Source organism: Diadema setosum, chromosome 12 (assembly GCF_964275005.1).
Source record: "Diadema setosum chromosome 12, eeDiaSeto1, whole genome shotgun sequence".
NCBI lineage: Eukaryota > Metazoa > Echinodermata > Echinoidea > Diadematoida > Diadematidae > Diadema > Diadema setosum.
In genome coordinates, this window is record NC_092696.1 from 23,590,705 (window position 1) to 23,608,781 (window position 18,077).

Below are 18,077 nucleotides of genomic sequence, written 5' to 3' on the forward strand. Positions count from 1 at the left end.
AACTCAAGTCAATCAACACAGCAAGAGGAAGCAAGCCATCTTTGTCTTGTTGCGGTTCATAAAAAGGAAAGAGAAAGCACAAAATGTAACTGTGGAGCAGTCTTTCATTTATACTTGCAGACAGTTTTGCACATGGGTATGATTTGTACATGTAATCCCCCTAGGACAAGTTTACAGCTGTATTTTAATGTTGATTGAGCAAATGCAGTTATATCAGCAGAAAGCTTAAGGAACATCAAACAGTCCATTCAAAAGTTATGAATTTTAAATTTTTCTGTGCAGTCACTGCTGGATAAGAAGACTACTACAGTTTGTGATGTCACATGCATACAGTGTAGAACAATATAAAGAAAATATAACAAGAATTCCACAAAATTTCCATTTTGAAAAAATACACATTCCCTGGATATGCCACTGACATGTACAAGGTGTAGGACTACATGTATGTTAAGGTTGATATTATTCCCTCTGCCTTCTGAAAGAGCCAAATTAAGTGCTCTTTAATTATGCGAGAAAAATGAATACAGTGTACACTGTATATGATGATTTTTTTTTTCTTTATAAGTATCATTCTACGCATATATATATACAATCTAACATCACAAACTGTAGTTGTCTTCTCATCCAGCAATGGCAGCACTGAAACTTCAAAGATTTGTAACTTTTGAACTGATTGTCCAAGTTTCCTCAAATTTTCACTGATGTGTTCTGTTATTGCTGCATTCATTCAATTCACACATACAATTGTAATAATATGAACTTGTCCTTTATAAATAAACAGGCTTACTATTGTTTGAAATATCATACTACACATTTAATTCTTCAAATGAAAATTTTACAGCAATACCAACATCATAAAATGGCCAAAAAGTCAGAATGCAACATCTGAAAATTATCAGGACCACACTCAAGCACACTGATAAACAAAACCATAAATCAAATGTGTAGAATCTCCCTGGACTCAAGCAAGAGCACCTGGCATAAATAATAATGTGCAAACAGGTATGGGCACTACTCTGTAGCCTTAGCTCTCATGGTAATGTTATTTTACACATTGCTCATGGACCAAGAATCCTTTCCAGATTTTGTGTTTACCATCATCATTCCATAAGTGTCTTCTCAGACACGAAGATGATATCAACAGAATACATACCGTACAGTACAGGGAAAATGATACAGATCAACATACAAAATGTATACTTGCATGTACAACTGAAGAGTGAATGAAGTATCTAGGGCCTACAGCATACATTTAGATTTAAGACAAAAGAAGTTACAGTTGTACATGTAGTCTCTGAAGACTTTGTATGAGCTACAAATTCTATAATTCACACTTTAACTGATTAAGATTTAAAGGAGATTTTTTTTTTCCTGATCATAAGCATTAAAAGAATAAAGTTGAGTGAAACACAAATAGAAAATTGGAAATGGAAGTTTACTTAGAACTGTCAAACCAAATACACTATGATTTGCCCCTTGATGAACACTCAGTTGCAGAGGGTTAATTCAGAACATGCAGAACATCGATTGCATGTTTGTTTGGGAGGTTTTTCTGTTAATGATTACCGTATTTTCCTGGAGACAATTAGACCGGCTGATTATGACTATGTAGAAGATTTTCTTTCTTTTTCATATAAACATTTCATGATATTTTAACACCTGTTCTAGGGCGGAGAGTCATAAACAACTGCAGAGGTGACAATCACCCAAATTTTACGACCAGGCAGGTCAGTTGGGTTCAAGCCCAGAGTTCCTGAGCAGTTAAGTTTATGGAATCATAATCATTTTATGCAGACCATTCAAATCCTTGGGAAATATTATGGCATTTAATGCACAGGGCCATAAAGGTAGCACAGTGCCATGCACCCGGTGGGCCCTACACTGTATCTCAATACTGCCAACTGAGGATTAAAAGAAACAAACTTCTGTCATCCTCCACCCTTATTTGAACACTTGTACAAAGAAGTCCTTTTTTTAAGGCAAAATACGATGGTTTCTGTCATACATGTACAAATGTAACTTCTCCAAACTTTACTGCATTTTTTTTTTACATTATAGAGATGCATCTTATACAGTAATATAAGTACAGCCACTGGTTACAGCCATCTTACTTAATTTTCACAATAACACTTAATTGTTCGTGCAAAGGAAAATATCCAACAATAGCAGCTCCAGCTCTTAAAGGCTCTCGTGCATGATAATCAAACAGGAATGATAATCAAACAGGAAACATTTCCTGTTTGCTGATACCTGGTCAGACTACTCGTATTAGCAAGGGCAATACACTTCACATGCAGCAAATTTCTCACCAACTTTGGAGATAATCCTGAGGCCTTATAAATTGGGCTAAACCAGAAATTTTTGTTAACTGCTGTCACACAGTGACTTGCAAGCGTGCCTGCATTGTTCAAGAATGAAATGAATCATTTTCAGTTTGCCTGTTGGTGTACAACGACACACATACAGCACTTTACAAATGAGCCTGCTATTTTACCACACTCTAGCTGAACAGTACATGTACGGTATGCACAGTAGGCCCTACACTTCGTCTTTAATAGTGTGTACATTTTTACAAGTGTACACAGTGTGTACAATTGTGCGTACATGTCAAACATGTATGATTGTATTCTGTACAACTGCTGCGATGCGACTCTTTCACTTTGTGTCTTTTTATAGTATAAGATGAGCTGAATAATGTATACAGCAGGCACGTTCAGGAGAAGGGTTCATATTCATTCTGCCTATGACGTACAACTGTACATTTGTATGGATTACCATAAGGAATGAGACAAGTTGGTGAGAAAACACAAAATCTATGTGAATTCTGACCAGGAGTTTGTGGTGCACTTGATTTCATTGCACATGGACAAGTACATGTGTACACAACATGTGTGGTGCAGCTCACATACACAAAATCCGAACATGTACGATCATTCAGATTATTCAGTCCTCTGTTCACTGTGTGTGCAGTGTACACTGTATTGCCCCTTTACTTGGAAATAGTTGGAATGGGTATCAGCAAACAAGAAATGTTTCCCCTGTGATTACCATGCACAAGAGGCTTTAATACATGTACAATGACATACCGCTGCTGTGTGCCCTGAGAATACAGATTCAGTTTCCCTTCCAAACAAGCTATACAGTAGATGTATGTATGTACTGCATATTATTGTAATCGTTCGCTTGAATCTTGATGTGTTATTTCATCAATAACCAAATCCATAACCAATATTACTGTAGAGTACCTGTAGTCAAACTTTTCCCAACCTGAGATGTCACTTTCTCTTGCTTGAAGTTGAGGGGCTAATAGGAGAAGAGACTCATATCTTTACTAACAATACCAAGAACATATTTTGTTAATTTCATACACATTCTAGGGGCCTAACTACACCATAAATGTACAAAACGTTGTAGTACTTTACATGTTCAGTTTATCCTACACTGTAAGCCCAATCATCATGAAGATAACTTGTAGTTGGTTAACTTCAAGGATGAATGAGTCCCACAAGAGTTTACAGCTGTACATTAAGTCCCACACGAACATCTGTACACAAAAGTTAACTTATTTTGAGTTATAAAATCCGAAAATTTACTGCACCAGTGGCCAGTATTCGTTCCCTCCTTCAGAGCATTGTAGTTGTAGCAGCATGAACACAAGTTTGTAGTTAGACTCATACTTACATTTAAATCAGATGTAGCAATGTGGTAGAAAATTTATACAATCACACATACAATGTAGAATAAAAAAGTCATGCAAATTTCACATTTCAGATTTCTACATTCAACAGTGATATCTGTTGTAACCACATGTGCACTGTATGTGCACTGTGCACACACTCTACTTTATTTTTTCACAAAGAACCTGGAACACAAGTATTTCCAGTAGTAAATATTTCACAAGTCATACAACTGTAGATATTTAGTTGTATTTTATTTTCCTTTTTATATGAAAATTTTCCTTTACATGTGAAATTTTTAATGGAGACTGTTGCAAAGATTTTTATGCCGTAGTGCATGACAATAAACGATCTGAATCTGAAATCTGAATCTTGTAATTTCTCCACATACATTGGACACATTATTGTACAAATTGCAGTTCTCATCTTCATGAAACATCACAGGGAAAGCAGACTGCCAATATTCTCATCCTGCAGACATTTGGACTCACTACACTTTAAGTTTCACTTTTACTGATAGCATGGTTGCTACACACTTTTCTAAACAAAGAGTGAATGGTAACGAGTGTGATGGTACAAGATTTCACACGAGGTGAAAGATAGAGGCGCACTATTCCAAAAGGCAAAGCACAGTTGTCTAGTGCGCCTCATCTTTCACTGAGTGCGAAATCTTGTTCCATTGCACAAGGAAAGACCATACACTATTTTAATACTACACCTCAGACGTCAACAGATGTGGTCCACACAGATTCTTGAATTTAGCACAGAAATGGCGATCATTTGCCATGAAAGGTGAATGAGTAGCACAGTCAAAGTCAGCTAGTCATGAACTTATGTACGCAAAACCGATTGAAGTCGTTTATAGAAATGAGTGATAAAATATACATGTGTAAAGCACATTTGTATTTGTTGAGTGCACATGGCAAAGGTTTGTTTATTGTGACATCAGAGTCGTGCAATGGAACAAAAACTTCCGAGTCAATCATGGAATTGGTGACGTCAGCTGTGCGATATCCAGAGAGCGTGCGATGGTACTTTTAATTGCATGTCACGTGATGGGCAATTGACCAATTGGATGGCTACATTCTTTTTGGGTGTTGTACCAAAGCAGATGTACACGGTATCATGGTGCAGTAGTTTCAAACTGCAATAGAAACCTGTCATTGCTTTCTGTAGCAGCAATAATGTACAGTACATATAGCTGTATAGATAGTACAATGTATGCAGATCTATCTCAAACCCATACTTTGGACTGTAAAAAGCTATTACTGTTTGAGGGCAAGGAAATGTATGCAATCAATATTTAGAATTGGCAAATTTTGCATTGGTGCATTTCTTGATGTGTTTTGATAAACTGTAGGCTCCCTATGTACAATGTATACATTGTACACTAGTACATTGTAAGACCATGTAAACCAAGAGTTCGTTTTATTTATCAAAACAGGATGTACTTTTATGTAGTAGATACAAAATATAAAGTGGTATACCATACAGTTGTAGCAACAAGGAATGACAATATCAAAAGGAAAGTGAGTCCTTCGAACAAAGTTTTGAAAATGAAACCTGAAATTTTATACACTGTAGTGTACATGTACATTTTAGTCATCTCATGTTTTTCAACAAGTCGTTACTACACAGAAAAATCCAGTCCCTCTGGTTTTGCTACTCAGGCCTACATTAATATCCCAAGTGTAACTCAGAGAGACCACTTTTCCTACAAATGTTTGTACAATTGTACAGATATTCCATAGGAGTACCTTACAGATACAATATTGTATCTGGATGTTTGATATTTAAATGTATCTAAGGTACATGTACACTAGTTTTAGCAATTTTACATGTATACGGTAATTACACCACCAGTTCACAATACAGAGGAAAACGAGCGACACATCTTGATTAAAAGTTGAGTACCAATATAGTATCTTGTATAATACGGCTGTGTGTGATAGCATTTCGAGGGGGTTTGTTTTTTGCACATTGTATATGTATCTTTCATCTGTGCGTCAATTGTATGAAAATAGAAGTGTCTTTTTAAAGGTACATGGTGCCAGTGGTTTAGTCAAATGCAGATGCGGGCGCAAGGCACAAGTTTCCTATAGAGACCTACGCTATCGACTCCTCTTTAGCGCTTACGCTGTGGCCCACTTCCCCGAGTCCGATCACAGTTCGGCTCATGATCATTCAGCTGAGGGGATGACAGCTTTAGCAAACTTCTTTTGTGATGTCATGATAAGAAACACATATGCACGCACCCTGGCATTACTACAGACTGCGTGATGCGCAGAGAAGACAACAAAGGCAACGTTACTCGGTAGCAACACCTACGCGCTTTACTCTTGATGACAGCTCAACTTCGGCAATCTTTGTATCAACGCTAACGGTGATCGGCAGTATCATCAATGGCGCCTTCTACACTACCGGGACTATGCATCTTTAAAGGAAGAGCTCAGATTTTCAGAACTTGTGCATTTATGTTTGGATCGAACGAACATCTTTGGACATCTTGCCGTTAATTTTCAACCCATTTTATAAATCAAATAATACACAGGTTTAAGTTTGTGACGATAGTGGAGGTGCAGCTCACTCTTGGGTATTTACAATGTAGTGCAACATGCACTCAGCTTCGCCTTGTGCACGTTTCACAAAATGTTTGTAAATACCCTCGAGTGCGCTGCATCTCCACTAAATGCACTCTCACCTGTGTATTACTGTACGAGCTGAAATTTTCGCGTACAGATATTTTCGCGAATTGCTCCTAGGAGAACATTTTCACGTGTTAATTTCGCGGTTGCCAGGTCTAACTATAACTATGCTTATCTGTTCGCACGTTGTTATTTTCGCGGTTCAAAGGCGATTTGCGAAATTCGCGAAAATAAAACCACCACGAAAATTTCAGCTCGTACAGTACATGTGTATTTGTACACAAATGTACACTGATATGAACTTCCACAGGAGAGGAGATCCAAGACAGATAGCCGACTGCTACTACTACTAGTATACAGCAGTAGGCTTTGAGTGAACAGCACCAATAAAGCCAGAAAGGGAAATAAAGACTAGAGGTATCTACAACTTACAAGTTAGTGCACTTTATATCCCCCCCCCCCACAAAAAAAACAACATAGGGGCCTACATAAGTGCATAAATGTATCCACTCAGCTCATTTTGATTCAGATGCCACAGCATTTTTTTTAATACCTACAAAGGTTATCTAGGTGATCTACTTCTAGTTCTAATGTTAGACTAGATTACCCTACATCATGTAGGCCTTACTATGACTATTGAGAGCTAGACCTCTAAATTTATATCTTCCTTTTTCTTTTCTTTTTTTACAAAGATCTTTTATTCTTACTTTCAATTTGCTGAACATGATAAGAAAACCACTTGACAGATCATCATGAGAACCTAGTGTCTAATGGTCCCTGCAATATATAGGAATTGTGACGATCAGCTCGGTATTGAGCCCGGGAAGTGCCAAAACTCTGCAAGTGCATGCTGTGCCCCTTGCCCAGTGATATGAAGCCAGTGCGCTTGATGCCGCGAAGATAGGTCTCACTGACTGGCCTCTTACAACAACATACACCTTTAGTATTACATACGCAGCCATACACGGTCTGAATGGTGTCTCCACCGGCAGCTCGCCCGCTTGACCACGGAAGAAACCATACCAAAACACGTAAGGTTAGACCTGTATATGTCACGTATTTATCACATCTAGTCGACTCAGAATTTTAACTAGTACATTTCAATATTCAAAGATGTGTCTAGTGTAACTAAAAGATTCCCACTCTGATCAATTCTTTATCATGCAGGAGGGAAATCGAGTCAAATTTGGCACAAGTTGTGGCTCATGGATAGCCACACTCGGACAAGGGTCATAACCGCCGTACACCAAACACGATACAAAGCATCGCGATACATACTGCTATACGCACAGTGATTGAATGCACTGCTAGCTTTACGTACAGTACATACACTTGGGAACGCTCGCCACTCACTACCGCAGGGTTGTATCGCCACTATCCTAGTCGAGGAGACACTACTTACCGCGTACAAACGCCAAGAGGCCGAAAATTCCCACAATAATTTCGAGGCAGCCCATTTCTGCCAATCGCTGAATATCACCTCGAACACATCATGGTTGTTGCACTCTTCCACAGCCTTATGATTTTCAGAGTACAAAAATCCAGCGATTTAGACGGTATTTCCAATACAGAGGGCACCTCCTCACGCACTTGCCCGGGTACACGAATCTTTCGCACATATCAATGCTATCACACAACAAATGAACTCTGGGTCACCATACCAGGCCGAACTACTTTCAGCGGAACACAGCGTATCAATACGCCTTGCAGTGTTAAAAATGTGCGCCGTCTATCGCAATCTCGAGACGAAGTTTTTATGTTTAGTGAATATCGAGTGACCTCTGTCAATAAATCACCATTCGAGGCAAAGCTTCTAAAACTCAACGAATTATAAATAGTATAAAGTACACAAGCAACACGTTGTCTTTGATTTAGAGGAACATTTCCTTCGGCACCAAGTAGGGTTTATCTTTTTTTGTCGCACATACACTACTGGCACAGGGTGTTAAAGTCCATGTGTCAATTAAAGATTGAGGGACCCTTTTCCAAAACATGATTGACAGACGAATCTTTTGTTAATCTCTCACGATCCTAAATACCATGCAAGATGAAAAGCCAATAACAACAACAACGAAGGAAAGAAATTTGGTCAAGCGGAAAGAATACAGGATTGGCTTGTTTGTTTTTCCAAGGCGACTAAACACGGTGCCTTCTTGGTGAATATCGTTGAACTGTTCGGGTGGCAAATTTTAAATGAAATGTGAGAGAACTGCTGTCTGCGAGACGGTGACATATAAACACATTTGACTGCATTCTCAGGACTTTTGTCAACAAAAGACGTTTTGATCCTGGAGCAATGAATCAATCGTTCTTATCGCATCAAACGCAGCGGAAGAGATTTTTTAAGGGGAAAAGTGGAAATCCTCACGTATTGTTCGAATATCTGGCCTTGGCAATGTGTATAAAAAGAGGGTCTGTATACTGCACACCGGGAATAGTTAGGAGGGATAGGGCACACTTTATCAAAAGTAGCCAAATAAAACAGATACCCTGGATCACGCACAGAGTAAACCCCTTTGTTCTGTGATAGAGGGGGCTACATGGTACATGTATCATTGGTATGTGTTAGTAACTGAATGAAAGCATGATAAGTGTACCTTTGCTACAATTTTAAAGGTTTAAACTGAACATATAATCATAATTGTTGTAAGAATGCAATGACGACATATTACTAGGCCATGGCAAAATAGGCCTATACCCATACCATAAGTGGATTTAGTGCTGATAACACAACACAGTGTAAATGATCAGCGCAGCTTCAAATGATACAGTATATATAAGCCGCGGGAAGCAAAAAACCTATTCCTAATGATAGAAATAACAGCTTTGTGTTGATATGTTAACCGCGTGAGGTACGTCATATCTAGAATTTCCCGCAAACATTCTGCTTGCCAATTTTAATAGGGTCTGTTATGGCACATTTTGGTAAATCGCCACATTACCAAAATGTGCAAGTTACCAAAATGTGCCGTCACTATGTGACGGCACATTTTGGTAACTGCACATTTTGGTAATTCACCAAAATGTGCCGATAGTGCACCTATACCTGACGGGATCAACTGTTACCAAAATGTGCAGTTAAAAGTGTATTTGCCTGCACATTTTGGTAACTGAACTAAAACCCCATGGATGGGCTTGAGATTTATGATATGGTCCTGCTGCAGCAGTAAAGGCAGGCAAGACACTAATACATGTATTTAGCTCACCCGAGCTGAAGGCTCGAGTAAGCTATTGCGATTGCTTTTTGTGCGGGTATACTGTGTGACCTGCGTGCCAGGTGCGTGGGGCTGACAACTCAGTGAAGGAATTCCTCTGAAGGAATGGCAGAAGTACCACAGAATGTCATTAATTTGGCCGCATTTATAGTACACGGGGACTGCGAATCATGCGTGGGAGTTGCCTGCGAGGTGCTGCAGCTAAGGGCCTCCTACTAGCGTTGTGAACTGCGTGTACCTCTGCGGGCATTTCCCACGACTCACCCGGAAAATGTTTCGGTCATGCTGTAAACTTGGCTGCGGGTAAATCGGACTTGCGTGCGCACCTCCGGGCAAATACAGGCGAGATACGCGCTAGGTACTGTCAGGTGCGGACCAACTGCGGAGAGCTCCGGGTAGCAAATTTTCTTCCCCGCAAGTCAAACTTCCCCAGACACGGTATGACAAGGCCTTGAGCATGTTCAAAATATATTATATATGATGTTCCAAGTGAGTTGCGGGGGTACACGCAGAACGCCAGTAGGAGACCCTTACCGGCAGCACCTTGCAGACAACTCCAACGCAGGTACTTCGCAGTACCCGTAAGTCGCTCGTAACAGAAACCGGATCGGTTTCAAAGTTCTCACGTCAAACGGAATACACGCAAGTAGAAGGTAAGTAGCACGCGTCTAGCAAATAAGACACAAATGCGAAACTCGTAAACATTCTTGTCCGCCCGCAGAAAATTTTCCTGCGTGCTGAAAAAAAAAAAAAGATCCTTACTCGGTAACAAGCCCGCGTAGCTTGCCCGGAAAGGTGTCACATCTTTCCGGGCAAGCCTTGCGTGCGACTTGCGAAGAACAATTTTTACTACACAAAGGTCCCCGCAGATGACCTGCACGTAACAGTACCTAGCACGTATCTCACCCGTAGTCGCCCGGAGGTGCGCACGCAAATCCTTTTTACCCGTAACCATGTTAAGGCCTTGTCACACCTTTCCGGGCAAGTTATGCGGGCTTGTTGCGTGTGAGGGTTTTCCAGCATACCGGACAATTTCTGAGGGCGGACAAGGATTTGCGCGAGTTGTGCATGTGTGTCTTATTTGTTGGATGCGCGCTACTTATGTTCTTCTTGCGGGTATTCTGTGTGACCTGCGTGCCAGGCACGTGGGGGCTGACAACTCAGAAATTCATCTGATGGAGTGGTAGAAGTCCAACAGATATGACAGAATGTCATTATCTTGGCCGCACTGACCGCATACGGGGACTGCCGAAGTACCTGAGTGGGAGTTGCCTGCGAGGTGCTGCTCAAAATTTGGCTGCGGGTAAATCGGACTTGCGTGCGCAACTCCGGGCAAGTAAGGGCGAGATAATTTTCCTGCGTGCAGGGAAAATCTTACTCGCAACAAGCCCGCGTAGCTTGCCCGGAAAGGTGTGACACGTCCTTTAGGCTGCCGAACTCATTCGGTGGGGACAAAAACCAACATTGTTTTTGTGATGATTGTGGATGAGCAGAAAGTTACCAAAATGTGCAGTAAATGTCCTGCATTAATATTTGGTAAATTTACCAAAATGTGCAGTTACCAAAATGTGTCGTAACATGAATTACCAAAATGTGTCGTAACATAGTTATCGCACATTTTGGTAACTGCACATTTTGGTAACTGCACATTTTGGTAATTTACCAAAATGTGCCGTAACATGGTCACACACACGAGACATCCCTTGATTGAATACAAAGTCATATAAATAATTGTTGTTCGGGTCATACTTCTATGTGATAATCTTGCCTCTTTACAAGTAAGCTAGGCCTAATCATCTTCCCTTTTCTTCCAAGGGTGATCGTTATGTCAAAATAGTAATAGTAATAATAAAAATTATTATGAAAGTAATAATAATAATAATAACATCAAAAGGAAGAAGAAGAATACATAGTTAACAACGCTTATTATACTCAGTAGCGCATAACAACGATGTATTATACCTCAATATGCGCTTAGGAAAGACTAACCATTACAATTTCTAATGGCACTGTACTGAGTTTCATTTGTTTGTTTAGACTGTCATTATATTTTATCCCTTTTCATTCTCCTAAATCGCAGACAAAAGCGGTTTATTGCCTGTCATCAAACACTTTATGTAAGAGACAATAACTGCACCAACAATTTCAAAGTTCATAACTTTTGAACATGCGGATCGTCCAAGTTTCCTCAAACTTCGCTGATGTGTTCAACTGATATTGCTGCATTCACTCAATCAGCGCCGGTGGGTTTCATTCCCCTTTGAAGAAGAAATTCAACTCCATAATTATATCAATTTCATAAGCAAGATAAAAATCCATGTAGACAGCGTAAAAATGATCAAAATCGGAAAGAATTATGAAAAATAACGAAGTTTTGATATTCTTAAATTCTGACATTCCAAAATCTCATTTGAATTGAATTGAATGGAACTGAAATTTCAAAATTTTTCGAAAATCACTTCTTGACCTGTCGTTGTGAATATTCAAATCAGCAGGTTGATGATGTCATGCTCTCATTAATCTTATTCATTCATATACATGACAAAAATCTCATATTTCAGTTGTATAAATAGGCTTATAAATATAAAACCTGCTTTTAACTATGCACCCGAAATCAAAAAGAAGAAATGTTATTCTGGTGATGATATAAGATTATTTTGGTATGGGAATATAATTACATGTAGGCCTATACACTAATAGCTGAAAATAGCAATTTTTCAGAATTTCATATTATGACAACCATGAAAAATTGTGAGGACATGACATCATCAACTCGCTCATTTGAATATTCATAAGGACTGTTCAAGAAAATGTTTTCCGAAAAAAAAAACGGTGAAATTTCGAAATGTCATATCTTCCTTCTTTCTTATCCGATTTTTGTCATTTTTTTAAACTTTCTGTGGGGATTTTTCTCTTTCTTTTGGATTATTCAATTATCTATATACCTTTGAGGTGGATTTTCTCTTTAAATTGAATAATATTATTGAGGCCTAATTCATCTTGGGCTCTCTTGGCTCGCGATCGCGTTATAGGCACACCCAGTTCACGCAGGCGCTATGGCTCCACTGACCTCCAGCATTAAACTGGTCTGATGGCTTGTTCTAAAACGTTTGCATAGAGATCGCATTGGACAATATACAACGGCCTATCATCTAGCGCTGTGGAAGTCAGGCACGACTACGCGATCGCGTAGCACAAAGCCCAAGGATCACCTCTCGCGCTTTGAAAGCCAGGCGTTTACAGAATGCTACAGGACCGGCGGAGCGTTTTCAAAAGTGTGGGGGCCACTTCCGGGTTTCATGAGCTAACAAGAGAAAAAAAAAAGGTTCTTACCTCATCTCTCCCCTTCCATTCCCGGGTTTCTTCAGTTGACAATCATAACCTTATACTCTACTGGCATTTCTATTTAGTGCCACTTATGTACTTCCGGGTTAAAAAAAGTGTGGGGCCCAAAGTGATGACACCTTATGTATTCCTTTGTATGGTGCAAAAAAAGTGTGGGGGCCCGAGTCCCCACGGCCCCCACGGTTCCGCCGGCCATGCGCTATAGTTACACACGTCCGCGTTCAACCTTGCACGTACTCACAAATAAAGGGGGGGGGGGAAGAGGGTAGTTAGGGTACTAATGAGGGCCGCTTAGCACATAATAGGGACAGTTTGAGTAGATGTAGGCCTAATATAAAGCTGCGGCACGGGTTTATGCCCGCGATTTCAGCCAATCAGAATCCGCGAGGAGTTTTCAAATGAGGTAGGACCTAAATACAACATAATTTGTAGAGATGACTCCAAAATAGTATAGGACCTTATAGGCCCTATGAGCCGCAGCCCCGAATGGGATAGTACTCGCTTGGAGGCACCGAAGCCCATATCATAGTTTTAGCTACTGAAACGAAATTAGGCAGAGTGTATTTGTTTTATAGTTTGGATCAAAACTTTAGACAAAAGAATAGGGGCCTGTAGGGAAAATGAGGCTATGATAATCATTATAGAAGTCGTGTGTTGGATGTGATGTTGTAGATAGATTTTACAGTGACCGTACGAAGCAGGACGTCTTTGGGTTTTTGTTTTTGTTTTTGTTTTTTGTTTTTTGGGTTTTTTTTTTTTGTTAAAGATTCATAGCATGTAAACATAATCGTCACAATATTGTTATCGTCTGCGAAGTAATGCACGATGTCACAATTGCTTTGTGACATAATTTCACAAATACAGGGTTACATAATCATACGCTTCTTGGAAAATATCCCGGGGAATGTTGTCATAAAAAGTTATGTCATTTTTTTTTTAATAGTACGTATCATGCGGTGTCAAACAGGCCAACATTCTGAAATAGTTTAAATACATTATAGGCCATGCATTATGATCACTAGAGGATAGTCCTATAAATGTTTAATTGATCTCAGATGTAACGGCAACTATTCTATATTTTTGAAGATCGTCAGATTGGTGCATAGAAAACCGTGTGAGGCTATTTCACCATCATCCGAGTCTTCAAAAAGAGAAGAAAAGTCAATATATGTTGTTCATGTACTATACGTAACAACGTAGAAGAGTGATATAAACACAATGCAGATTTGATCAGATTTGATGTCATCACCTTCCAACTCCCCTATTATATGAATATTATTTCATGTTATATAGAAAATGAGATTTGTAAGTACATGTATTAAGGCAATGACATCACCTCGTCTAATTTGCAAACAATGGTTGCGACTGAAATTACTGTTCTGTTAAAGCATGTGAATCTTAAAAGTTTTTTTCTTCAGCGTTCGATGAAACTTCTGCCATTCTGTTTGAATTGACTCGATTATTGAAAGTCCAATCGAACTTGATTAACTTTACTTGAAGGTGTGAAACTGCACTGTATGTGAAGAAATGGTGGGCAAATGCATATGATAATTTTGTATACACCTACATAAATTACACTAGCTGTCTGAAACGTATTCAAGTAAGTTGTATCACTTTGATATCGTGATATCAGAATCTTGACAGCTTGACATTCTTAGTAATTTTAAATGCTATTCAGTTTCTGAATTCAGTTTGAATCGCAAGTAAAAGTCAGCTTCTATATATATAGTTTTTGCGAGATACGCAGAAACCACTTTATGAAATGTTAAAGAGCATAATTATGATTCGTAGGGGAATTCAAAGTTTCTTTGATGAAAATCGGTTTGAATTGGCCAAGATAAACAAAAAGAAAGTATAATACATGTAAAGCAAAGCGATCCCAATAAAAGGTGGGTCCCAGTTTTTTACTAGGATTGCTTTGTTTTGAATTCCTCTTAGAATTATATGCTCTTTCATGTTTCATGAGAGGTTTCCATTTTCTCAAAAAATCATCATCAAAATTTAAAAACGTTGGAAACCTGAAGCCCCGTCTCAACCGAAACTGTGCCATCCCTTTAAATATACAGTCAAACCTGCCTTAGCGGCCACCTGTCTATAGCGGCCACTGAAAAATACCCTCGAGAGAAAAGCCCTGTTAAAGACCCTGTGTATAGCGGCCCCCTGTCTAACGCGGCCAGCGGCCACAAGTTTGTTTCCCGCGGTATCCTGTCTATAGCGACCACAGACCCGATGGAGCCGTAGCCGAGTAGATAATTTAGCGTGTTTTTCTGCTTTGTAGCCGTGCCAGTCATACATGGGCAACGTTCATCACTCATTTAGTTATAATAATGCACTATTATTAGTGTTAAGTTTTCTTCACTACTGTACACAGGCTATACTGTGCAGCAATTTCATGAACACCGGCATTGTTCAATGCCTGAAACACACGTGTGCATAAGTAAAACACATGTACATGTAAGTACTTATATAGATTTTAAGACACAACGATGATGCATGTATATATATGTAAGCAATGCACACAAAGTTGGATAACCTGTCTATAGCGGCCACCTGTCTATAATAACGACAACTTTTTTCGTCTTCCTTGGGTGGCCGCTATGTGGCCACTTTGACTGTAGATTAAAAAACAATTTAGAATCCAATGGACACTGCATACATAAGATTGATTATTGGAGATCCTCCCTTGACAGATTGGGTGCACGTTACGAGACCGACATCCATATACAGCCCACGAGTCATACAGCCCACTGGTTATAGCCCACGAGTTCGACACTAGGTGAAAACGCTCACGAGTTCGACACTAGGTGAACAAAGCCCACGAGTTCGACATCAAGTAAAGTAGGTCCACGAGTTATACAGCCCATGAGTTCGACACTTGGCAAAAAAGGGGGGCTCACGAGATCGACACTACGCAATGAAGGCCCATACACTCGGACCTACAGTATAAACAACGCCATCTGTAAACCAATGAAGAGTGCGTGATTGTAAGGGTGTCCCGACAGTGGCATAAGGAAGAAATGAGTGAGGGGAAAGGGGAGTTGCCAGGGTGTTACCGCGTCAGTTTCCTTCACCGCCTGAAAATTTCAAGACCTTTAGGCCTATTTGTGTGTGAGTGTTTGTGCAAAAATTAATGAAATTCAAAGAATGTGTGCACCAGATCTTTCCACTTCAATCCCCTAAATGCAAAAGCACCGTGTGTTTTCTTTCTGTATTAACTCCAGGACCTTTTTAGGTATTCTTGCTCCCTCCCCCCCCCCCCTTAAAAAAGATGTATGTGTATGGCCATGGTTATTAGGCCCTACAGTCTAGTGAGATCTTCGGAGAGAATATGACTGCTATAAATATCAAATTCTTTAATATTGCCTCGATACAATGATTTTGGGTGTGCTGGTTTCAGTTCTTTATGAAAGAAAAAAAAAATTATATTATAATTATAATTAAAACCTTCGTCGTCGATTTTTATTCCTTTTTTTTTAAGAAGATAGAGGAATTTATCCCCCGAAGCCGTTCTGTCCCTTCCTGCAGAACATACATTCACTCAAAAATACAAAAATAAAAAGATGTGAAATATATGCATATTCAGATCGGCTGTACTAGGAAAACATCCAGTTGTGAAATGAAGTTTACAAGGAAATATATCACAAATACCATGGTCAATGTCGTAGCGTACACCTGCTTTGCAATGATCTGGAGAGGACGTATAGTCATCAGCGAAGGTGTGGATTTAGTGTGAATTCACAGGAAAAAAGTAATCGTCTATCAAGGCATTTACAGTGCGTATAAAAAAAAGTAATCCAACTTTGGAGGGCTGAGCTCAATGGTAGTTGTAAGGAAAGAGGAACTCTTCCTCTTTCCAGTGATACCTAATTATGTTAACAAATGACATGCATGACTGAGCACATGAACTTTTAAGACAGCAATGACAAATTGCCCTTTTTCCAAGTTTGAGTGTCACATGTCAAAGGAACAATGAACTTCTCACTGGATGGATGAGATCTGTCAATGAAAGTGGCAAAATGAAAAGGCCAGCCTGTGTGACTGCAGGTTTGTGTTTAGGGTTTCTCCTATTATGGTCCATAACCTTCAACACGGACACGTTGCCGATAACTTGGTCACTCCCACAAAGATTAACCCGTTATCGATTTTGTCCCTTCATATTCAAAACATGGTTTGTCGCTATTACGAGGTATGTGTTGAATATGAGCAGAGAAAAAATGAACTCTTGGGTTGGCCTTGTGGGAGTGACCAAGTTATTGACTGATAGTCATTCTGCAGGTTATGGACCATAAAATGTCAGAAGAAACCCTGAACACAAACCTAAACACAACGTACATTCGTGCAGGCTGGCCTGTTTATTTGGCCACTTCCATTGACAGATCTCATCCATTCAGTGAGACATTCCTTGTTCCTTCATGTGACACTCAAAACTTGGAAAAAGTGCAATTTGTCATTGTTGTCTTTAAGGTTCATGTGCTCAGTCTTGCGTGAGATTTGTCAACAGATAAGGTACGAACGGAAAGAGGAAGAGTTCTTTCCTCACAACTAACATTGTGTTCTCCATAGCCGACATATTAAGAAATGTTAGCCCTCCAAAGTTGGATTACTTTTTTTTTATACGCACTGTATTATGATTCAGAAAAAGGAGATGCATCTATGAAAACAGCGATTTATTCCTTTTTTTAATACCGTTTTGAGGGGAATAATATTGTGGTACAAACACAAGCCACATGTTAATCGAGGATGCACTGCTGTGATATTTAACAGTTTTCATCAGTCGGGTAGGAGGACAGGAGCGATGAAGAAAAGGGGGGGGGGGAAATCTTACACTCCATGCCCATGTATCTTCTAGTTAGAATTGGGGGAAGCCTATTAAAATTAGCACGATGTCATTATGAAAGGCCTGAACTTGAAGCCCAGTATTTCCCCCTTTCCCCTCTTATGACATTAATACACTAAGTTGTATATCGTTGACATATCAAGATGGCGCTGTTCATCCTGTCGGTCTCGTGGGCCTTCTTTATACCTAGTGTCAGTCGCGTGAGCCTCTTTTGCATCAAAGTACTAGTAGTGTCGGTCTCGTGGGCTTTGTTTGCGATTTGTCGGTCTCATGAGTCTTCTTTGCCTAGTGTTGATCTTATGAGCCTTTTTGGGGGGTAGTGTCGAACTCACGGACTTTATTTGCCTAGTATCGAACT

The 18,077-nt window shown here is 39.6% G+C and overlaps 1 protein-coding gene across 1 annotated transcript in view; it reads right to left on the reverse strand.

Annotated features, from left to right (window-relative positions):
• Positions 1-7,851, reverse strand: part of LOC140236171 (low-density lipoprotein receptor-related protein 6-like) — a 77,623-nt gene extending 69,772 nt beyond the window's left edge. Inside the window, exon 1 of the mRNA XM_072316138.1 lies at positions 7,725-7,851. Coding sequence (XP_072172239.1) covers positions 7,725-7,779 — 55 coding nt within the window. The 5' untranslated portion in view covers positions 7,780-7,851. The remainder of the gene's footprint in view (positions 1-7,724) is intronic.
• Between the last annotated feature and the right edge of the window lie 10,226 nt (positions 7,852-18,077).